This window comes from Melozone crissalis, unplaced genomic scaffold (assembly GCF_028551555.1).
Source record: "Melozone crissalis strain CALT ecotype California unplaced genomic scaffold, PUWL_Pcris_2 ptg000045l_1, whole genome shotgun sequence".
Classification (NCBI taxonomy): Eukaryota; Metazoa; Chordata; class Aves; order Passeriformes; family Passerellidae; genus Melozone; species Melozone crissalis.
Genome location: NW_026535823.1, coordinates 16,567,012 through 16,591,624, shown reverse-complemented (window position 1 = coordinate 16,591,624; position 24,613 = coordinate 16,567,012). Strand labels below are relative to the sequence as shown.

Genomic DNA, 24,613 nt, shown 5'->3' with positions numbered 1-24,613 from the left:
CTAGTTGTAAGACAATTAATACAAAATTCTTCATATCTTACCAGTTGCCTATTTTTTAAATTTTGAAATTGAAGATTATTTTCTTAGTTGAGCTCTAATAAATGCAGCATATGTGCATTGTCTTACTAATTAGTATGCTTATGTAAAAGTGGATGTACCATATTTATCTTGATTTAAGATAGGAAGATCCCAGATGAGCTTCCTTGCTGTTTCTGTGCTTAAACAATGCAGAGAAAATGTCCTGGGATCTAATTTTCCCTCCTTGCTGAATTGTGGTCATGACAACCATCTGTACAAGGATAAGCTTCACAGTATTGTCTTGTTCAAGGGTATCATTTTGATGTTATGTGGTGTGATACAATAAGGTAATGGCAAATAATACTGTGCAGCAGTTGGTGCTCTCATCTACATACACTGCCGACTTACACTTTTGGTTTTTGTGTGTTTTCATTTGCTTGTTTAATATTTATGTCAACATTGAGGCAACAAAAATATAAAAAACACTAATTTGCAAAAAATATATTAACGTTTGAGAGAAGGACTAAGGGAAACGCCATTGTTCTGACTCTTCAAATTTATCCATCTCTGCTGGGTACTGGGGAATTGACTGAAAAGGAAGCTGTGATGTAGCCAATTATTGATGTTTATTCTGTTGCTGACTAGAAAGTTTGCTTTTTAACTTAGCTTAACACTGGTTCTCACACAACCTTTGTGATTTAAAACCAAGAATTTGTATGTAGATATACTTTAGATTGAGTATTTTTTTTCCTCCAGCTGGCAACCCTTTGCCTTCAGCACCAACAGTACCTGACTGCTGTTCATTGTACATGAAAATCTGTAAAGAGCAACCAGGGCCCTTTGTGTTGTCCAAGTCTGTTTTTAGCAGAACATCATGACCCCAGAACAGTGCATCCAAGAGAGAACTACCCCTCAAATTTGTATTTAAAACAACTCTGAAAAAGGGATTTTGATTACAAATACTACTTTATTCTGAAGTAACTTGGAACTGGCCAGACTAAGCTGTACTCCAGTGCTCTGCCCAGGCTTCCCTCCCTGTGTCCTTTTCCAGGGATGGCAAGCTGCTCCAGTACCTTAGTTTCAGTGGCTTATCCGAAGAGGGAAGATGGCTTTGAGAACTTGGGCAGTTTGAGCAGAGACAGATTGGAATCCGTGATTCACCATCCAGCCTTCCGAGCTCAGCCATTGCTGAGAGTGGCACCAGTTGGTGAAATCTGCTCCAGGGAGCACTCGCACCCTGGGGTTGCACAGGGCAGAGCTGCACACAGCAAAGGCCCCTCCATGCTTAGGACAGGCTTTACAGTGTTTATAAACAAGTATTGGGCCATTGCCCTGCTTAGCCATGCAGGCCGTAGAAACGGGCCCAGTACTTGAGTCTGAACAACTCAAAACACAATGATGGAAAACAAAAGGTATTTCCGAAATCAGAGAATTGCTAGCGTTGGGAGGGACTTCTGGAGATCATCTAGTCCAACTCCCCTGCCAAGGCAGGGTCACCTAGAGCAAGTAACACAGAAATGCGTCCAGGTGAGTTTTGAATGAATCCAGGAGGCGGCTCCATGGCCTCCCTGTTCCATTAGCTTAGCTAATACAGCTGTTACTAAAAACTGGAACCGAGGTTCAGCTCATCTCCTAAAATGGCAGCACCCCTTAGTCAGTGCAGAGGAGCACATTGCCCAGTCCGCTGCGCACGGGCCGGCGGCGGCAGCCTCCGGTACCCGGCCCGGGCCTCGCCTCGCCAACCACCGCGGCAAGAAGGCGGACCCAGGGTCATTCCGCACGGCAGGACCGACACCGCCACGGCGGGAAGCTTTTCCCCGAGCCCGGCCGGGGGTTCTGCGGAGCGGCGGAGCCCGGACCCCGCCACATCCCCTCAGGTGCGGCGGGAACAATGAGCGCCCCAGCCACAGCGAGCCCCGGCGGCGCGCACAGATCCGCTCCGGGCGCGCACGCCTAAAGTAGTCCCTCTTTGTTCACCGGCGGCCAAGGCTCGGCTGCGCCCGTGTCCTTCCGCCGCGGCGCCCCCGCGCCCGCCCCCGGCGCTGCCGGCGCAGGCGGGGCCGCCGGGGCGGGGCCGCGGCCCTTTGTGCTCCCAGAATGCACCAGCGCCTCCTCCGCGGGAAACAAAAATGGCGAGGGGCTGCGCTGGGGCTGGCTTGCCCGTGAGGCGGGTCTGACCGTCCCTCGCCGCCTTCCGCCTCGGCTCCGCGCCCGGGGGCCCGCTGCGCACCGAGCGCCCGGCCGCACCGCGCCGCGCCGCCGAGGGAGGCTCCCGAGCTCGCCGATTTCCCTGTATGAGGCGGTTGGCACCACTGGAGAGACCGAATGAGGTGAGGGTGGGGGGGGGGAGGGCCGGCCGGGCCGGGCCCGCGCGGTGGGGGGAGCGCGATCCCCGCAGCCCCGGCCGGCGGTGCCGCATCCCGGCGGCGCGGCGGGGAACGCGGCCAGGGGCCCGCTTCGGCGCGGGGAGCCCGAGGCCTGGGAGAGAGAGAGCAAGGGAGCGAGGGGGAGGGAGCTCCCTGCGAGCGGCCGCTGGCAGGCGAATGTGAGGGGTCAGCGGTGCTCCTCGGTGACCAAAACAAAGGGAGGGAGGCAGCGGGCCGGTCGGCGGGGCCGGGGGCTGCAGCGCTGAGGTGCCCGCAGCCTCGCGCCAGCTGTATTTCCATCTTCTCCTTCAAGGATATTGTCCGAGTAGGCTGCGTTTGCTCGAGTGCGAAGGGAACAGCACAAAGAGGTAGTGGTTTTCGTTGGTAACTTTGTATTTGGGGATTTTCTTTTTGTTTGTTTGTTCTGGTTTTTTTGTGTGGCTTTGTTTTCTTTTTTTGTTTTTTTTTTTAAAGTGCCTCATCTCTTAATTTCTGTCAGGCTTGACGATTTGAATATGCACAGCAGGCTTTTAGTCCACTTAAATGTGATAACTGTTGCTGGCTGAAAGGATATGCAGTAATGGATTTTCCTTTTTTTGGTATTGAATTCTGTGGAAAGAATGGGCTGATACCTCTTCCAGTGAAAGAGAACAATATGGGTCTGTGCTGGATGCTCTGGACGCTGATATTGGTGTTGAAATACGAGGGCTTGTCGCTCATCCATAAAGGATCAGAGTGCTATTAGAAGTAGAGGGCCTGCATAATTAAATGAAAGGCTCTGCCAGGAAAGCAGGGTAGCATTATGGTTGTTTCTGGAATTTGTGATAGGCCCAGCTTATCATAACTTTAAAAGGTCAAGCGTAGCAATGGAAAATGACATGGTTTTCTCCTGACTTAGTTTAAGGGAATGTGATCAATGATATACACTCAAACTGCCAAAACTGTGGGATAGTAACAAAAAGTTTCCCTCTTGTTTCTTTTTCTTTTGATCTGTAATCAGGTTGGTAAAAGTTAACCTGGTAATGTTTGTCCCTTTTTTTGAGAGCTCAAATTGCATTTAATTTGAAAACATTTGGGATTAAGAGAGAAGGTGAAAATGTTTCATTTCTGTCTTATTAGAATACAGGTTAATGACTTCATAGCTTTTCATTTAAAGGAGAATAAGGGAAAAAAAGATTGAACATATGAAAGGAAATGCATAATGTAGTGAAAATCAGAAGAATCTTTGCAAGGGGCTGCAAGCTGTGAAATGTGGATCTGTGCTGAGAATATAATGTAGTAATGTTTTCCACAGTTAACCCTTATTTTTTCAAGTAAAGGTGTGTGTCTTCCCAACAACTTGCCTTTTCTGTTCTGGAAAGAATTTAAAATCAGATGTAGATGCTTCTCATATGACTTAATATGGCTAGTCAGCAGGGTATATATATTTTTTTAATAGTTGAAAGAGACATGTATTGATAGTTAGTATGAAGTTATGTTTGTCCTTCCCTGCACCAGGAGATCAAGTAAAATTTATGAGAAGAGCAGCTGTAACAAATAAGTTCCAGTTAATTTCCTAGTAGACAGTGGACTTCAGTATTCCCTGGAGATGGGTGTGAATTAATGTAGAGGCACTGAAGCACCTTTTGTGCTCCTCATGTGAGTTGTGGGAAGGAGGCTCCGGGAGTGACTGGAGGCCAGCATGGACCTTGCGTTAGTTGTGACCTGGCTGCGTTTCTGTGCGAGCGGCCGCTGGCCCTGCTGCAGAGTTGGTTTCACCTTCTTCACAGGCCTTCCTTGCCGGAAATGGAGGGGAAGTGTGTCTGAGCAAAACACAACAGGAGAAGAATTATGAAACCACAGGTATGGCTGGAGGGATAATCTCCATGGAGGAGTGAAATCAAGATGCTTAACTTTCCTTGAGAGAAGGAGAGCTAATGATGAGGGCACTCCTGATCAGTCTGGAAATACTTCATTAACTAAATATCTTCCAGGGTATCCTAACTTACTTACATCTTAGATCTGATTATTGTTTAAATTCTGTGGAATGCTTATGGAGGTTGGAGTTCTTGCAGACTAACCTTAAAGAAGAAAACTTATTGTTATGGGATTTTGGTCACCTCTGAAATGCTTTTCCTTCCCCACTTCAGAGCAAGGTAGAATGTTGTCTTTTATTTCTTTCATTGCTGGGGTGCATGCTCACACTCCCTTAGGTCTGTTGCTGTGTATACTGGATTTGGATAATGTAGAAACCCAAAAAGCAGTTGCTGCATTCATAGGGGTGCTGAGGATACAATTAAGGGGAATTATGGTTGGAAAAGGTGTCTTGTGACCCAGTACCATTGTTTTCTCCCTGTACCTTCATGTGCAAACACATGATCAACCCCAGACAAATGGCTCTTGCAGTACATGACTGCCCTTTCTTCCCTACATACTGAATGTGTTATTCTGTAATGATCTTTTCAACTCTAATCCTTTCACTATTTATATCAAAGAGATTTAAAACACTTCTAGTTATTTAAGATTTCTTGAGGGAGAATGTGAGCAAAAATAAAATCACAAATGACTGTAGTATTATGAACATGGGGGCACACTTATGCTAGTGACCACCTCTTTTTAACAGTATGCATCAATGTTATTAAGGACAGTCGTATTTCACAGGGTCAGAGGGCAAAACCAAAGTATTCTATCTAGATGCTGAAGTTTTGTGTCACCAACAGTCACTTTCCTTCAGTCTTCTGCCTGAACTTCTTTCTGATGTGCAGCAGATTCATAGACATAACTGCTAATCAGATTAATAAGTTGCAGGGCCTCACTTAGTTTTTATTACCAGTTTTTTATTTCTTAGAAGCAAAATTTATTACTTTTGTCACTTAATGTGATGTATATGCTTTTGAAAGCATGGATCTATTTTAAAAACTCACAAATGAAGAAGGAAGCCCAGGCTAAGGTTGGCTGGGAGTCACTTTTGCAGGATTGTCTGGGGATCTGACAGACAGAGAGCAGAATACCAGCCAGCAGTGTCCTGTGAGCTAAGGCAAGTGGTATCCTGGGCTATAAGAACAGAAGTCTGAGGGGAAATGATTATTGCTTTCTATGCAAAATCATTAGACAGCATCTCAGCAGAATGCTGTGTTTGGGTGCTACCACTGCAAGAGACCTCAAGCTAGAGGAGTTTGGTGTAGGGCCACCAGGACAGTCAGGGACTGCAGCACTTGCTCTGTGACAGGAGGCTTAGGGAACCAGGTTCATTCAGCTTCAGGGGGGTGTAACAGGAGCCTTCCAGCTCCTGTGGGAAAATCAGTGTGATCCAGTTGGTCTCTTCACAGCAGTCCTTGGCAGGAGGATGAGAGGTAACATGCCTACATTGGGATAAGAGAGATTGTGATGGGAGAGGAAACATCCCCTCTCCAGGGTGGCAGCTCAGCAGTGAAACAGAGGCACAGGGTGCTTTTGTGGCCACCTGGTTTGGCCTCATGGCTGATGCTGTGCTGAGCGGGACTAGAGAATTCCTGAGAGCCTTTCTACCCTGAATTATTATATTATCCTAAACAACACTTAAAACTGAAAGTCATTTTGGTAATGTATTTCTTATCCACCAGTCATTGCTCTCTGCTTTTCTAGATGAGGGATGCCTGGATTATAGTCCCCTTGCCTTTCTTTGGTGCAGTTGGCTTCTGATTGTACCAGCATGCAAAACAGTGCAAAGATAAGGAGCTTCAAGTGTGTTTTGTAGATGATGTATGATACAGCACATTGGAAAAGCAATATTCATTTCAGTCTATGAAGTAGTGTAAGGGAGAGACTATAATCTCAATTTATACTTGATCCTTTCTTAATAAAAGTTAATGGCAATGTACTAATAATAATAGCCTGTTTATGTGTAATTGGAAAGTGACTGTTGCAATAACATTGGTATTATGAAAAGCAAAGTGATTTTTTTTCTTTTTTGTTACCTGTTGAATCAACCTGATCTGAGGTTTGGACCTGGGTTGGGGTGGAGGAAGTTATCCTAAGTTTGACTTGTCATCCTGTTAATTTTGACTGTCTTCTTGGCCCAGCAGAATCTTATCTGGGGGAGGAGAGTATGTTTGCCACAATGAACAGATAGTGCTTGGCATGAGACCTCATAAATAGTGGGGAGGCTGAAAGGGAGAAATGTGGCCAGGATCCAACATTTCTCCAGCTGTTAATGTAGGTACCACATCAGGTCACAGGCAATGTTGGAAACATGGCTTGAGCTTGGTTATGTGGAGCTGGGTAAACAGGCTATGATTATTACTCTCAGACAAGATTAATTTCCCTTTTTTGCTGTCTTCTAGCTGTGAGCACTTGTGTACCTGGCTTGTTTAGTCAGCAGATCTCTCTGTGAGGTACTTCAATTTGTTTTAAATATCAGTCAGTGAATTCATATTAAGGGAAAGAAGACTGAACAGGAAGTTGATGGAGAAGCCAGCTTGTTATTCCAGAGCTGCTGGGAAGGGAGCAAGCTGCTGTATTGGATAAGCCATGTGTGAAACTGCCATGAGTTTTGTGTGTTCTATCCTTGCTACACCTCCATTCCCCTCATTCCATGTGAATGTTAACTCCTGTTTTAAGGAGAGAAGACTGCTGGTATTTTACAGCATCTTACGTCTTCTCCATTTTTCTCTAATAAAGGGTAATAAAGGGCTAGTTTGCAACTTCAGACCAAAAAAAATTGCAGTTAATCAGCAGTAACATCATACTTCCAGAATCTGAAGTGATTATCTCTCCTTGTCATAAGGTCTTTCACTGTATTTTCCTTTCCTGTGGGATACCACATTTCCAGTTTTGAGGTAGATCCTAAAGCTCTGTGGGCTATCTTAGTACAATGCTCTGTGTGTGATTTCTGAGTTGTCTTCTGACAAGTCTTTAAAGTTCACTGTGATTTTTATTTACTAGGAATAAATGAGCTATTTGTCCCACTTGGAGTTTTCTCATTGGATTAAAATTTTTTTTAATGTTCTTTGAGCACTTTGTTGTTAAAACTTAGTATCTTTAATGCTTCCAAAAACTATCTGTGCTTATAGGATAGCTGTCATCTGTTACTGTTGCAGCATTTATCAATCAGGCTGCTCTTCTCGAAAAGTTTCCTGAAATTGTATGGATTGTTAGTGCACCTGACTGGTTCAGTCATGCAGTCTGGCAGTGCCAGCTGAGGGAGTTGGTGTCCCAAGTTGCTTGTTTGCATTTATTCAGTTGTGCTTACAAACAGTTCTGTTAAACAGATCAGTGAGCTGAGATGGCTGGGGAAAAAAAAAAAACCAACCTCCCGTCAAGGGAGTTTTTCTTAACAGAAGTTTTTTCACAGCAGTTGTTGAGACTGAAGGAGTACAGGAATATGAATGATTTTAAGAAAGACACTTGGAAACAAGAATGCTCAGTCTTTTGAATCTTCCAGCCTCTTCACATATTTTTCCCCCAGCTTTTCCACTTCTTCTTTCTGTAGGATAGCTGTAGAGGTACCAAATGAATACCAAAATTTTCTAACTACTGATAAAGAGATTAGAGTTACAAGTGAGTTAAAACTAACCAATCTAATTTTGATAAATACAATGCCAGGTGCAGTAACTGCTTATGGTTCATAAATCAGACTGATATGGGTAGTTGACTTTGGGAGGAAATTTGCCGTTCCTGTTGACAATAACAATTAATGTCCTGCTTCTGCAATGCATTATAAACTAATTTGTTTAGTAGATGAATCGAAGGTATCTGCCTGTCTTACCTGAGAATATCTGTGGCTATGGTCTAGACTCAGAGGTGAAAATCAGTGAGCATTTTCAGTACTTTGACATCAACTTCTCAAGAAAAGGTGGAAGTGCATTTCTATTTTCAAATGTATATCAGTGTGCAGACACATTTTACTGACTGCCACCAGTGACTTCTGAAAGATTGTATGGGTATATGAATACTTTTTTTTTGTTTTGCATTTTAAGTGCTAGAATAAAATACAGCACAACATCCTTAACATTGAGCATTAGATGTAAAGCCATACATACTGTTTGACATACAGTGTAGCTTGGTTGTGAAAGTTAAATGAGATAATGTTGATCTTTATATTGTATGAGATTTTTTTGGAAAACAGTGCATCTGATGGATATTGTGCAATTATAAGTTCTTGGAGAGAAGTGTTTAAGATGGTGGGGAAATTGTTATTTCAAGGTTACTAACCATAGTATATGTTAGGAAGGTGCCATGAAGCTAACTTTAAGGAAGACTGGAAAGCAAGTTGCTGGAAAATGTGGAACTTTAACCTTCTTGCTTGCCAATTTTAAAATTCAGTTCGCATTTGAACTTCCAACAAAAGTTTTATTTTAATGGTAGGTGTGACTTTTTGGCATTCCACTACAGCGGTTAGAGCTGTGACAAGGCAGATGGGCAAGTTAGTAACATTTTATGCATGTGGCTTTTACACTGGTCTGCACTGCATTTCTTGTGCAGTGGTTCTGGAAGATACTTCAGAGACACCTACTTTAAGTAACTTATGTCCTATTCATTAAAGTCAACTTGTTAAAACAGTTGGCTTCCTACTTAGTTGCAGTCAAAATCACTGAGGGAGTGTTTCCCTGGAGAGAAACTTCCTATCCATGTGGCAAGCAACTGTTTAGTTACTGTCAGCCTATTGTAATAAGTAACCCTATTTTCAGTGTGTGAGATAAACCATGAAGTGCCACAGCAGGAGCTGCTTCATGAACTGTTCAGTTGTCACTTCAGCACTGCCATCACTCACAAAGAGAGCAGTGTGGACAATGGAGAAGTGCCTGCTTTATTGGCTCACATCTTTGCTGGCTATCAAGGTTCTTCAGGGGCTGAAGCTGCTATTGTGTATTTATGTTGTTGTATAAGTGAATGTATAGATTCATTTAAGTGTTTTGTGTCAATAAATGATGCACTTTTTTTTTGTTGTGCTTCAGTGGTGTTATAAGCCAAACTTTTGTACTTAAAAGAATGCTTTTGAAGACTTTTTTAAAAATAAAGCTCACAGTTGTTTTTAAAGTGACAATCTGTACTGTTTATGGTAAATGAATTTGTGTCTTTTTGTGTATTTGGTACAAGATCTTTCACGCATTTCTTCAAGTACTGGAAAAGAAGAATAAACTTTCCTGACTTGTAGCAGGAACAGCTACCTATTTCTAGGCTAGCCTAGCTAGGCTAACCTAGCTTTTCCTAGGGTCTTAAACCCCAGAAAAACTTTTGAAAGAAAGTCTTTGAACCTCTCTGAGGGGAGTTCTGTCAAACTGGTTGTAAACCAGATGTTAGTGCCAAGAAAGCAAGAAGTGTCCTGGGCTGCCACTCTGCTATGGTAAACCGATTTTGAATGCTGCGTGTGTCCTGTCTCATTTGTCAGAGGTTTAGAGTAGAGCTGAGGAAAAGTAGCAGTAACTTGAATCAGCTTTTGTGTAAGAAGCAGCAGAATTGGTAAGATTCTTTATCTGGGAAATCTGGCAGGGTGTTGGGTCTGAACATTGTTACTTGCACCATGAAGAGAGAAGATGGAAAAGACAGTTTAATTTTCTGATGCAAGGATGAAGGATGTCAGATGAAGTGATAAGGTGTCAGCTGTGAAACAAGCCAAAGGATTTTTTTGGTCCTCTGGTCTTCCCTGGTCACCCATCTGAATATTTTTGTGTTTGGGATCAAGCAGGACTTAAAGTGGTGACCCAGTTGTGCATGAGGATACCAGAGGCTCATTATAGCTGCTCTTACTGTCATGTTACTGTTAAATGTCACATAGATTATAAATATGCTTAAAGCAGCTGATTTTCTTGTGCCTAACCTTGGTTTAAACAGTTTAGTGTGGTATTTGAAGCCATTACCTTTCCAGTTTTATTGTCATATTGTGAGTAGTAAACTCTTTAGAGAGACGATTCCTTTCTCCTTGAAGCTGTAGAGCAACTTCTCAAATATCTGTATAGCAATTCTCAAACTATATGTGGCACTAATTAGTTTACTGCTTTTGTCTCTGCTTTGAGATTAATTCAAATGTTTCTGGTGCTGATAATGTACCTAAGATATCTTGAGTGAGGAGAAACTGCTCTTCAATTGACTGTATCCTGTTTCATTCCCTGCTCCCTAACTGTGTTTACATCCTAGTTACACCTACCTGCAGTTTCTAGAGAAAATATATTTGGATACAGAAATGGTAACTGTATTACATAGTCTCAAATTCTGAGTATTACTTGTGATATTCTGCCTTGTGCAATAATATGTGGTCCTGTTTTATAATTTTATCTATTTTCCTGCTTTAATTGAAGTGTAGTGTCTGACAGCTAGTCTGACATAAAAGCATATCCACACTTACATGCAGATGGACTATATGTTGTGGAATGTATGAGCAAAAATGCTTATTGATACAAATAACTTACAATTTTGGGTTTCATATATGAAGAAAGGTTGCATGATTTGTTGTTTTTCTTTCCTCTCTGTTAGAGTAAGGGTGGAAAATAACAAGGAAAATTGATTTTACATAAGAAATTCCACATGTAGAAATTCTTCCTGTGCTGGAAAGCTCTACAGCAATGCTTAGTGGCATTGCATGGTTCTGTGTTGGAGTTACCTCAGTGTACCTTGAGCCAGCATAATGCTCAAGCTGTTCTCTCCCAACCAAGGTAATGCAGTTAGAATTGGCATCTTTTTAGCTTCCTTGGAATTTTAGAAAACTGGCAGTGATTTGAGTTTTGTATAAGTAATCCTGTATTGAATGTTTTTGATGTGTTTTTCAATGCTTCTGGTGATTTTATGAAGAGTCTCTCAGCTGGGGATGAGCAGCCCCATCCTCATTTACATTTGTTGATTTCCTAGAACACTTCTCTTTTATGAACTTGTTCCTTTCAGAAATTGTACACTTACTTAGTAGCAGAGGCACTGCTACTAAAGATGTGTGAAGTTACAAAAGACAAGCAGGTCTCTTGCTGCCTGGAGTTGTGCTGGTATTTCCAGTGGTTCCCTTAAGCCAGTCGTGGTTACCTGCTCTCCTGCTTGCCCCCTCAGAGACTCCGCGGCGGCGGGAAATTCACTGGTCCAGAAGCGCTCTCCTTCACGTCGCAGCCACAAGAGCTCAGCGTCTCTGGCCAAGCAGTCGGTCCATGATGGACAGAAAGCCAAAAAGCCACTTTGTAAATTTGAGGAAGGTCAGGATGTCCTAGCTAGATGGTCAGATGGCTTGTTTTATCTTGGAACTATCAAAAAGGTAATCACATTTTTTAACTTCACTGGAGTCTTAAAGTGTCGCATACCATTGAAAAGTGCAGTATTATTGGCTCGCTTATATACTATTAAATACATTCTTCTGTTTGGTGCTTTTACTCATGGCTTCCACTGTATTTCTGTCTTTCAGATAAACAAACTGAAACAGAACTGCTTCGTTATATTTGAAGACAGTTCCAAATCCTGGGTTCTCTGGAAGGACATACAAACAGGCAAGAACTTCCATGAAGTAGTCATTGTTTGGTGTTCTATTTGTTTAGATTACTGGTATCTGTTAAAAAAGATTATTATATAATATTCTTTTATTCTAAAGAGTGATATAATTTAATGTGAACCAGGAACAAAAATTAAATAAGAAAAAAAATAATTTCAAACTACTGTCATTGAAGTTACTGTTTTGGGCTTTTGTTTGTCTGTTTTCACATGAGTGAGGTGGAGAAAAAAACCAATCTTCTAAAAATAATCTAAAAATAATCACTTCTAAAAATAATCACATTTGAGTTTGTTTGGGTGGGGGTGGATTAATTCTCTGCCCTAACAGAAAATTCCAGGCCCTAATTTACACCAAGTTTATGTTCTTTGTACTGTTTTCAGTTGAAATGACAGAATATGGAAAGAAACGAAAGCTTGGTGAATCTTATGTTTGAGCAGAGTTTGGACACTTAAAAGGATCACCATAACTGTTGCACATGAGAAACCATTACAGGTTTTGGAGTATTCATGTGATATAAAGAAATGTGTCGTTATCAAGTGAGGCACCCATCATATAATACCTTACTGGTTTTCAGACATTTCCATAGTAGTTAATGTTTTTATAACCTAATGCTAATGAAGCATAGATGATAATTTCTTCTGAAAATCAGTTACAGTTTCCTCGTTGTACAAACACAATGGAAATCTGCTCTGGTTCTTGTTGATTCTTGATGTTTAAGATTCTTGATGTCTACTTAAAGGAAAAGCTTTGTATTGTAATAGCAAAAAATCAACTGCTTTATTTCTTTAAGCTTGCAAAAAATGCTGTTCTACTGTGTAATACTAGTTTATAGTCTGACTCATTTATCCTAACTATCAAAATTTAATAAATGAGTATGAGGAAAATTTCAAGTTGATGACCCTTATGGGTCTCTTCCAACTCAGATAGTATTTATTTTTAGGTATTTTTAGCCTAAATTTGCATTCTTTATTCAGTTACTGGATTTTTATTGTTGATGTTGAGGAACCATGGACTGCATAGTCAGTAGGCAATACAAAGCCTATAGATATCTGATAGCTTATAAAAATAAGCTGTGATATAAATATTTATAACACAGTCTGTACAAAATGTCTGAATATCTTCTTATTAAGAAGTTTGTCACTGTAACAGTATGTTTCTACAATGCATGCATCTGTAAGTGAAATTATGCTGAAGGCTGTACATGTGCTAACTGTGTTTCAACTGCAGATATAATCTGAAAAAAATCACAATCTCATCTTTGTCTAGGAGCCACTGAGAGTGGGGAAATGGTCTGTACAATATGTCAGGAAGAGTATTCAGAAGCACCAAATGAAATGGTTATATGTGATAAATGTGGGCAAGGTAACTCGATTTTTTTTCTATTTACTGCATTTTAAAAGGTGTTTTGATTTGTTTCACAAAGGAGGATATTTGCCCGGCTATGACTGACTGCTCAACTGATCTTAAATTTTGTAGCCCTTAGTGGCTATTAACAGCTCAGTGAAAGATGATAATCCATGTTAAAGTGACTAACACCTGTTCTGTAAGTCAAGATTATTTTTTTCTACTAAGAAAATTTAAAAGACCATTTTGAATGTGTTACCAATCTTTTTGTTCACGTTTTTGGCACTTAATTGTGGATAACGCCTGATAGTTGCATTAAGTTATGTGCTTCTGGCAACACAGTTAATTCTGTGTAAGCTTTTGTCATTTTAATAACAGTTTCCTGATCATTTTTCATCCAGGTTACCATCAGCTGTGTCACACACCAAATATTGATTCCAGCGTGATTGATTCAGATGATAAATGGCTCTGTCGACAGTGTGTATTTGCAACAACAACAAAGGTGTGTTTCTAGGAAAAAAATGTTCATACATTTCATATTGCATGCATCTTTGTTTTTGAAATTGAAACGAGAAAAAGAAATGGCATATTTTCAGTGATTTCTTTTTTATCTTTGATCTGAACTCAAATTTTGTATGTTGAGAAGTAATGCTGTTTTAGAAATTGACAATATTACACTCCTAAACAAACATGCTAGTATAAAAACATAAACACACCTGAAAATATTTGACTTGAAAATTATGAAAACCTTTCTACAATCAAATGAAAAACTTTGAAAATTTTAGCTATAAATGACTGGTTTTTGTAAACTACTGTATCTGTTCTGGCCCAGAGAGGTGGTGCACTTAAGAAAGGACCAAATGCCAAAGCACTGCAAGTCATGAAACAAACGTTACCATATAATGCAACAGACCTTGAGTGGGATGCAGGTCATAAAACCAACGTCCAGCAGTGCTACTGCTATTGTGGAGGACCTGGAGAGTAAGTAAATGGATAATATGTAAGAACTTTTCTCTACTGCAGCTCCAAACTTGGACTCTTTTCTTCTAGACTTCCTTGTGAACTCATTAGTTTTTGTTGCTGTTGTGTGTACATATCAGAAGCTGGATGCAAAGTGGGATTTTGAATTCTCTGTGCATTTGTGAAGTGTCTCACAGTAGGAAATATATTCATTTCTTTTCTTCTCCCGTGAAATATTTTGGTTTGTTTTAATTGTCATGTGGCCATCACAGATCATCACACTACATTCTGTAATGAGCAAGAAATTTTTTTGTCTTGCTACTTTTGATGTGTTGAGTCTGGATGAAATTGTTTGTTGATCATCTCGCAATTCTAGGTAGAATTTTTCAGATGTTAACTCAGCTCTGTCATAAGTCACAAAAATAAATGTACCTAGAAATTAGTTTATTAAATTTTGTTGGAATAGACAGCTCTCTGATTCTACCATAATGTCATATCCTGATTTTCAGTGACTGGCAGGGGAAATATTTTTTTTTTCCCCTCTTATGGCATTACAGAGTCGTCTGCTGGTTCTTTTTTACAAGAAAGGCAAAACCAGGACTTCTTAAGCAGGTAGAGATGAGTACTCTGGTGTCTGCATGAATGAGTGAAAGAATAAGATAGCATTGTAGATTTGAGGTCAAGGCAAGTAAAGAGTCCCACAAAAAGCAAAGTTTTTGAGGGTATACACACAGGACAGAGCTCTGGTTTGAGACTTGAACAAACGTGGCTGTCAGCTTTGCATGGTTCCCTTTCTCAAGGGAGAAGCTGAAAAAGTAAAAGGTGTAAACTATGAGGTTTCTTTTGGGGATTCAAGTAGTTGGATCCCCAGAACAAATGTTTGTGACTTAATGCAGAGTTGTGTTGTGCTTTAGAAAGTAACATGGAAGCTAAATCTAGTGTTTCAGAAGGAGCTTATATGGAGTTCCTTAATTCTTACTGAGAATTAAAAGGTGGATGTCAGAGTAAATGAAATGGTTTTTTTCTTAATTTAATAATTTAATTAATTCTTTTACTAGGCTATCTTTTATTATTCCTCTCTGTCTTTCCCAGTAATTCATTATGGAACTAAATGTTACTGAAATATCCATAGAGATGACTGTTTTATAAACTGTGCAAATCAGTTTGGGTCACAAGATCTCTTCTATTTAATTTAATTATAATGAAGAAACAATTTTCAGTAACTTTTTAAACACATCTTGTGTCTCTTTCTGTTGTTGAAGCTGGTATCTAAAGATGTTGCAGTGCTGCAAATGTAAACAGTGGTTTCATGAGGCTTGTGTGCAGTGCCTCCAAAAGCCAATGCTTTTTGGTGACAGGTAAGAAAATTAAGCTGTATTTTGTTGGTTGTATTTATTTAAAATATGAGGGAAATCTCACATATGAGCTTTTATTAGGGCATCCATAACACAACAGTTTTTTTCAAAAAGGGCTTGAGTTTTGAGTAGAAGTTTATACACAAGATAGCCTATGTTTGGGTGCCAGGAAAATGCAGTTCTTCATCTCAGTTGAACAGGATGCAGTGGTGGGTGGTGGAGAGGTGACAAATGGAGAGTTGGATTGCAGCTGTTACTGCCTTTACTTTGTGTGGCAATCCTTTATACAATAGGTGCAACTCTGTTCATGTGTGAGGAGTTGGGACAAAAAGACAAACAAAAGTGCTGGTCTGTGCTTTTAAAGAGGAACTTTGAGCACTTGCAGTAGGTGAAAGGCAAACGAGAAGAGAATCAAAGAGCATTTAATTCATTATTTGTTATAATTTTATGTGGGAGTTTTTCTGGAATGTTTGTATGAAGGAACTGAGTTAGGACCCAGGAATGTATGGATCCTTAAAATGCATATTTGCACTTTTGTGCTGGGCACATTACAGAGCAGGTAATGTCCAGTCACAGGTTGAGGGACTTCCTCAGGCAGAGTGAGGCAGTGGTAGCAGGATGAAATCAAAGTACCTTGTATCTGGCCCAGTAGGTATCAGTGCAGATTACAGAAGTTGCTAAAGTAAAGAATAAAAGGACTCACAAATACTACATGGCTGTGTTTCTAGCTTGCTTAACGTTCATTATTTTCATGATCAGGGTGTTTAAACACTGTGTGTATGAACACCCATCACCCAGACACGTGTACATATACATTTGTATGTGTTTTTAGGTTTTATACGTTCATTTGCTCAGTTTGCAGTTCTGGACCAGAATACCTCAAACGTTTACCCTTGAGATGGTAAGTATGAATTTTTAAAAAACGAGTGAGTTGGATACATGCTCTGCTTCTCTTTTTGATGTTCTGGTTCTCCTTGCTAAAAAGGAAGTCTGCTTGTTAGCTTGAGCTGTTTCCTGAGTCCTTCTTGCTGTGTGTATAATCAGGGATAAATCTCTTTCAAAGTTATCTGCAAGGGTAGAGATATATTGTGATTGCATGCTCTTGGGATTCAATCCTGGGATCATTCAGTGCAGTGACAAGCAACTACTCACTTGTTGTGTGTGTGAAGATTGTGATATCTAAATCAAGTGTTTCTTGCAGGTTTAGGATCCTGCTGTATTATATAAGCCAAACATAGTGGGCACCAGAGCACGCATCCTGATGTATTTTATAAAAGTTTCCTTGAATAGACTTAATGGAACTAGTCTGTAATAGAAATTATATCCAATTTAGTGGATGTATTCCTAGTGCTAACAGATACATGGTGGAAATTACCTTGTTAAATGTTAATTCACCAAAATACTTGCATGAATTCAGAACTGATACATTCAAGTATGAATTCAGACTTACTTACATATCCCATGGTCCAGACCAGTTTTGGAGCTTAAAAAAATATCATGACAATGACATGAGGCAGAAATGAAAGTGAGATGCAAAACAGAAGGAAACACTTGAAAAGAAATTGCAGGAGACTTCACAGTGTTGTCTGGATTGAGTGTCTTAAGTTGGGCTTTGTGTTCCTCCACCTGTATAATGCTAATATCTTTTCTACTAAATTGTTTCAAAGGAAAGCATTTGGAAGAAAAATACTTGTTTTCTCTGGTTTTTTTATTCAAATATTCTAGGGTAGATATAGCACATCTATGCCTTTACAACCTAAGTGTTATTCATAAAAAGAAATATTTTGATTCGGAGCTTGAACTTATGGCCTACATTAATGAAAACTGGGATAGATTGCATCCTGGTGAGGTAAGTAAGTAGAATACCCTTTCTTGTTTCTAAATCACAGTGCATACATATGTCCTGAAAGTTGACAAACTGTGAACTGTTTTACTCTGGATGTTAAATCCTTTAGTACTTTAAAATCTGATAATCCCAAGTAATGACATAATTTTTTATTTCCTTGCAGAAATAGAATGCTTTTTAAGTGGTGCATATTTTTCTAAACTGTAAAATTTCTTCAAGTCATCTATGCAACTAATTACTTGCATGGTGACTTTCCATTACTTAGCTGTTTATTCTGTTGCATATCTACATTCTGTTGTAGTTTCATGATTCTTTGATTACATTGATATTTTCATGTGCTCTGACCTGAAAATCTAAGTGTAGAATTGAAGGCAGAGTATATTGCATGTGAAGACCATGTTCAGGGTCTCTAAGGTGTAACACATTGTTTGTGTTAAATATTCTACTCAAAAATTTCTTCTTTCCTTCCTAATTCTTACAGTGGGGGTGATCAGTTTGTATCCAGTTTGTTTTTGGTTCTTTTGCAGTTGGATTCAGCTACTTGTCAAGACATTTTTATTTTAGTTCATTACTATACTAGTTATTTTCCCAGCTATTTGATTACTGAGAATTTATCTTAGCATTAAAGAAAATCCATTTACTCAAGTAGATTGACTTCATATTTAACTAAGAGGACCAGTGTTGATCTTGGTTCCTTCATATGAGGTTAGATGCAAAAATTTGACTTAAGTTCAAAGTGGGCTACTGCTAGTAGAGTAAGTACTCTTTTTTTTTTTTTTTGTGCATGAAAATTGTTTAGGTTTTTGAAGGTTTTTTTAAATATATGGCATATAATGGGTTGAAATTTTTCATCAGTACATTCTACTTCCATACTTCAGTAAATTCATAGAACTGTAGTCCATTTTTATTAGCACTCTCAATGTGAGAACCAAGTGTATGTTCTTGGTTGAGATAAGTAACTGTTTTTCATAAATAATGGAAAATAGTCTAAAGAGATGCATTTTAAACTATCAGTGTCAATAGTTTGATAGAATGTTGAGCAAACACTAAAGCATTACTAAAAATTAGAGTCATGAATATATATCTGGTTTACTTTGCTATGTATGGCATCTCTTACCTAAGTGATACAGAATCAATAAATCTGTCATATGAAGTCTTGAGCTTTGAATTAAAAAAGGCTACACAAAATGTAATTTTCACACCATTTTTTCAATAGAATTAATTTTTTAGCTATCTTACTGTACAGCTTAACAAGTATGTAAGCTGTATTAATTTTGAATTTGGTTTTTCTCAGTATTGAGGGAAGTGTAGAAGAAAATGATTTGTTCATTTAACATAATACTCCTTATATTTAACATAATGTCACATGGACTGGCTGGTCAGAGCAGTGGATGAGGAGGGTGGAGCTGTCATTGGCTTGGAGCACATAAGCCATTTTGAAGAAGTTGAAAGGCTGCGCTCCTCTCTGTGCTCTTCTCCTTTCTGCTTCCAATCCATCCATGCTCAGTCTGAAAATCCTGTAACGAAGGGGGAGGAAGGAAAGGGCAGATCCAAAACAAACTCACTTCTTTAATTTGTATTTTCAATTCTTTAATATTTCTACGTCTTCAGGGGAACTACTGATTTGAAGTCTGAATGTTACACTTTTTAAGGGCTAGATTTTGAATAAATTCATACAAGCTGTATTGAAGATATTTAAATACCTTATTCTGTACAGATTTTAAATGCCTTTCATGAAGTTGGCAAAAATTGGCTTGAAAAATCTGATTAACTTTAGTTAATTAGGGAAATGAGGGAAACAGAAATTAGTCACAGAAATAATTAACATGTACAATATAGTAATTTTAGGGGTTTTGTGATCTCCTTAAATTGCCACTGTTAAAAATGACATTTTAGTTTTCTTCTCCACCTATTTATACTTGAGTAAGAGGAAAAGGCTTTTAGCTGTAGGTAAGACAGTAGTAAATGGTGGGGTTATCAGAACTCCTAAGCCAGTAATTTTTATCATGTTGTTATTTAGAAAGCATTAAATATGTAGCAATTTTTTGTAGTCTAGCATTGCAAGACCTCTAGATAGCAATGGATTGAACAGAATGCACACGGTGAAGATGGAAAAGAAGTTGTTACTTTCTTTGGCTAAAACCTCTTGAGCACCTCCATTACTTTTGGTGGTCAGGTAGACTTTCAGTCTTGCTCAAAATTATGTTAAAATGTTGGGGTTTATGAGTACATTTATTCACTTATTTTTAGCTGTTAGGATGTTGAATTCTTTGACCTTTTCTCTCTGTCATGTTTGGTGAGGATTGTATTATTTAAAAATTATCTGATCCTGAGTTTTTTGTTGAGTTTCTTTGAGCTGTAAATGTTGTATGGTCTGGTCTTTAGTGTTCATATTAATAGTGAAGCTTATAAACTGCTGACAGCTCTATAATTACAGATAAATTTACAAGTTTTGGCATGGCAACTGGAAACAATGGTAGTTCTTGAATTGAAAAGTAGATAAATATAAATGTAAGCAATCTAATTTTACTTTCTGCTACATAAATGTTGTGTCCATGTGATAGTCACCACCATACTTGTTATGTTTTTCTCTGTAATTATTTATGCAATTTTTCAGAGAGAAAATTTCATGTTTCGAAAGCTTGATAGGGAGTAGTTAGTTCAGGCTTTGGTGTAAGGAGAGAGGTTAGGCTGGGTCTTAGCTAAAGGGTCATGAAAATACATCTACTGGTTTGGTTTTTTTTAATTCTAATAATTTTTCTGAGTGTTTTTCTTTCTTTTTTGTATCAAGTTGAGTAGTAGTAAAAATATGAATTGGGTCCTATAGCAGGATTTTGCCATAATTCTAATAAATAATTAGGTTATTTTGTTTATTTACTTATCCTCTGTTTGCAATCTCAATTAATTTAGGAGTACATACAGAAAACTTTTTGTTAGGAGTCTTGGAAGGTTGTTGGGATCTTGGGAGTCCTGTTAGGATTGCATGGGACAGCAATCTGGTGTTATGTTCCCTCACTGTACTAAAAGGTTTTTGAGATATTTTTCTTGTACTTCTTAAAAGTGAAACTCATTCTATGTCCTGGGCTTGATCCTGGCATTAATTCTGTGGATGTAAATCACAAAATGTATGGGATTATGGTTAATATGCACAGCTAATATTTCCTTAATGTACTTCACATTCAAATCTATAGTTACAGTGATTAAAAGTAACTGGGATCTTTCTATTACTAAAGAATTTGATAGGTTAAATGATTTCTTAATACTTTACAGCTGGCAGACACACCAAAATCTGAAAGATATGAGCATGTCCTGGAGGCATTAAATGATTACAAGACTATGTAAGTTATTGGTACTTGTTGTTTTAAATGTTGTTTGCCTGTTTAATCTGACTTAGGTTGCAGTCTTCAGTCTATGTGATAATCACTCTGGCTGTAGATAGCACTTAAAGTTTTAAAAAATGTTTCTATTACAAGCTATAACATTACATAGCTGTTTTGATTGTGACCCAGACCAAGAGAAAAGAACCATTTTAACTTCTGTTCTCCTTCCACTTCACATTCTGTTTTTGAGAAGGAGGATTGCAATGGGGTAAAGAGGGGAATAAAGTAGCATTTAAATGGCTATTCTCTTTGCATAATTTTGTTTTGCAAGTACCATGCTGTTGTAAAAGTTGAGTTCCCTGGTATCAGAACTTTAACAATTAGTTTAACATCCATCTAGGTTTATGTCTGGAAAAGAAATAAAGAAAAAGAAGCATTTATTTGGCTTGAGAATTCGAGTTCCTCCTGTGCCACCGAATGCTGCTTTAAAGGCTGATAAAGAGCCAGAGGGAACTTCACATGAGTTCAAAATTAAAGGCAGAAAGTCATCTAAACCAATCCCTGATGTGAGGTAAAATAACCCAGTCATTCTAGCTGTCTTGTGGTTAATTTGGGCTACTTTAGTTATTTTTTGGTGCCAACAAAAAAGGCTTTTTCTTTGTAGAATGTTTTTTTTTTTCCAAATTAATTGTAAAGGCAGGTTATTTGTGAGAACAAGGTCTTAGAACAAATTTCTATTAGGATTCTTCTAAAAAATCAACATTAAATTTAGCAGTAAGAACAACAGAAAATATCCCAACTTTGCTGTCATTTGGGAAACAAAACCTTTTGCCTTACTGGATCTCTTAAGCAATAATCTAACTAGAATTCTCAGTAGGAAGGATGTTGGGAAATAGTAACATGTATTGGTAAATGTGCCATCTTTTTCACCAAGAGTGGTCATATGAATAAATGATATTTAACACTTGTTCATTCCTCTTCAACATTTGGGAATCAGTAATGTCCCTAGAAGTACATTGCCTCTGTTATGTTACTATAAAACAAAACCATATAGCTTTGTACCTGCAAATTTTGATTTGCCAGAATCACCTCATTTAATACAATGTTTAGAAATAAGCATCTCATTGTTATTCATTGCCAAAGGAAAACATGTATTCAATGAAAACTATCATCAGTAATACAGAATAAAATACAAATTTTCTTCTAGGGAATTAAGTAATGGTATAGAAAGAAAGGGGAAAAAAAAATCAGTAGGTCGTCCACCCGGGCCCTATACAAGAAAAATGATTCACAAAACTCCAGAGTCATCTCCTCTGGTAAGGATATTTCTTCCCCCTTCCTCCCTTCCTTCTAACTGCATCATAAATGTTGAAGAAAAACATAACAAGTTAATATGAATTTATGTTCTCCCCTCCTTGCTTGCAAATAAAATCAGTAAAAAAATTTAAGTGCCTTTTTTTTTTTCCCCCCCTTAGGATAATGAACCAGTTCCAGTGATAGAGAACCCAGCCTTGGAATTACCATGCACTGTTGGGTAAATTAAAAGAAATCCCTCCCATCAAACATTGTAACACCATGTAATTTATCTGTTTGCTGCTGAAATGTCAGCTCAGTTTTTAATGTAAGATTATTTTTTTGTCTGGCAAACCTGTTATCTTGCAAAACAGGAAATCTGATGGAACTGCACATTCATCCAATACCTCAGATGTGGAATCCACAGGTGCTGCCAGTATGAAAGAAACTACCTCATCTAACATTTCCAGACATTATAGGTAACTACTCAGTTACTCTATCTGCTATGAAGATCAAGATTTGCAATGTATTAATCGTACTAAAACTTTCTCAGAGTAGAGCTATAAATAGCATGGGGAAACACAAAGAAATAGGATGAGTGAAAATTTGTCTTTAATAGTTCTGTTTACAAGTCAGAGATTGAGGAATTTTTGGTGCTTGCTAACCACTGTTTTTGATATAAAATATGTGGCTAAGTGACATTTACTGAAAAGAATTAAACTGCAAATATTTTCTGAGTTTAGTTTTTTATTAGTGGTCACAATAGAACTGATGTACTCTGAATTAATTTTAGCAGCTTGTTGTTTTTTAGGTTTTATATGTTCATGTTATAAAATACTAAGCATGCTGTGATTTTTCTATAGTCAATAGAGTATGAAAAAAATCTGGCACATAATTTATAAATAAATTATTAACTGCAGTCAACCTTCCTTCACGCAAAAACTTTTCCCTCTCTCAAGTTCAGCAAATAGAAGTTTCTCTTTTATTGACGTACGTGGATTTTACTATTTTGTCTCCCCTTTCTGGTTCATACTATTGAGTGCTGTCATGAGTCATTTTGTGTGCACTGTTGATACACACTAATTTTCAAATAGCTCATGTTTAATTAGAGTTATGAAATTGTTAGCAACTGTAAGTGTCTTACTTACAGTTACCTGTCAGTAGGCAATAAGTATTTTTGGAGTGAAAAAACAACAAAAGTTATTACATGAGTGGCATGCAAATAACTGATGATACAGCATACATGTTGAATTCCCTTGGAGTTAATGCTGTGGGGTTTTATTTTCAATAGTTTGTCTGCATTCCCTTGGAGTTAATGCTGTGGGGTTTTATTTTCAATAGTTTGTCTGCATTCCCTTGGAGTTAATGCTGTGGGGTTTTATTTTCAGTAGTTTATCTGACTCGAGAAAAAGGACTCGAACAGGAAGAACTTGGCCTGCTGCAATACCACATTTGAGGAGGAGAGGCCGCTTTCCACGAAAAGCACTCCAGACTCAAAATTCAGAAATTCTCAAAGATGATGAGAGCAAGGAAGATTACCAGTATGATGAACTCAATACAGAGATACTTAACAACTTAGCAGATCAGGAGTTACAGCTCAATCATCTGAAGAACTCCATCACTAGTTACTTTGGTGCAGCAGGTAGAATAGCTTGTGGGGAAAAGTACCGTGTGTTGGCTCGTCGGGTGACACTTGATGGAAAGGTGCAGTATCTGGTGGAGTGGGAAGGAGCAACTGCATCCTGACTGTAGGACTGAACATTATGTTCACTGCACTGTCATCTGTAAGTACAGCTCATAATGCAGAGCCACGAGAGAAATGGTCTTTAAATGTGTTTCTAAAAAAAACAAAAAACAAAACCAGTTTAGCCTTAACGTGTAATTGTTATCATTACAGCTCTTGTGATAAAGACTTATCTTTTTAAAATCTGATCTGAGACTTAAATTTTTTAATCTGAACATTGTTAGATTGTTTTAGGTTGGGATATTTTGGGTTACAATTGCTTAAAAATGTGCATGGTGTTTAAAAAAAGATGACATTTTCTAGAGAACATTCCATGGATACAGTTATTGTGATTTAGAGAAAATATTATGTAGATAGCACAAATATTTGAAAAATCTTGGTTTGTTTTCTTACCCAAATGTTTGCAGAAATGTATTTCTATTTCAATACTTTCTAGATTTCATAAGTGCAGTGTATATAATGCCTACTGAAGACTGTAAAATACTGAAGTTTTCTTTCAAACAAAGTGTAAAAAAAAAAAAAAAAGAAAAAAAATATATTGAGCCTGTAAATTGCTCTGTGACCAGACTTCATTGTCTTCTTAATATATTCAGTGTGTGTGCGTGTGTGTGTGCCCTATACCAAGGAGTATATGCACACACAGCCCTGGCGTGTATATAGATGTGTGATTGTGACCTATGCAATACAAATTATGGGATCGGTCAGCTTCTGAGAATACATCCCATAATTCTTTTTTCAGGAATAGTTGCCAGTATTTACACAGCAGCATTTCTTCTCAGGCTTATTGGGTGCTGTTGCTTTTTACGTACTAAGGAAAAGTGTCCAACCAGTGCAGCGTGTTCTGGCAGTGGGTGCAGTCAATGATGGTCATGTGCTCTACATTCCATTATTTTCCATTTGAATTAACCAATAAAAAAAAAATGCAGGATCTGAAGATTTTGAAATT

General features: G+C 38.3%; 1 protein-coding gene across 2 annotated transcripts; it reads left to right on the top strand.

Moving 5' to 3' along the window:
• The first annotated feature begins 2,258 nt into the window (after positions 1-2,258).
• On the top strand, positions 2,259-23,783 carry MTF2 (metal response element binding transcription factor 2). Of its 2 annotated transcripts, none has more exons than XM_054285781.1 (15): positions 2,259-2,348; positions 11,376-11,574; positions 11,722-11,803; positions 13,072-13,167; positions 13,551-13,651; positions 13,982-14,130; positions 15,372-15,467; positions 16,297-16,365; positions 17,190-17,313; positions 20,581-20,648; positions 21,031-21,201; positions 21,838-21,946; positions 22,106-22,164; positions 22,298-22,402; positions 23,315-23,783. In XM_054285781.1, exons 1-15 carry the CDS (start codon positions 2,344-2,346, stop codon positions 23,667-23,669), a joined length of 1,788 nt encoding a protein of 595 aa, XP_054141756.1. In that variant the 5' UTR covers positions 2,259-2,343; the 3' UTR covers positions 23,670-23,783. The 2 variants fall into 2 exon arrangements, with proteins under 2 accessions (XP_054141756.1, XP_054141757.1); XM_054285782.1 differs by lacking the exon at positions 2,259-2,348 and adding an exon at positions 2,697-2,752.
• Positions 23,784-24,613: the final 830 nt, after the last annotated feature.

What these genes read in the sequence shown, in the direction of transcription:
- MTF2 (XM_054285781.1), top strand. An exon ending in ATCTTGGAACTATCAAAAAG is followed by an intron (nt 11,575 to 11,721) that starts GTAATCACATTT and finishes TCTGTCTTTCAG; the next exon opens with ATAAACAAACTGAAACAGAA. An exon ending in ATAGATTGCATCCTGGTGAG is followed by an intron (nt 17,314 to 20,580) that starts GTAAGTAAGTAG and finishes AATACTTTACAG; the next exon opens with CTGGCAGACACACCAAAATC.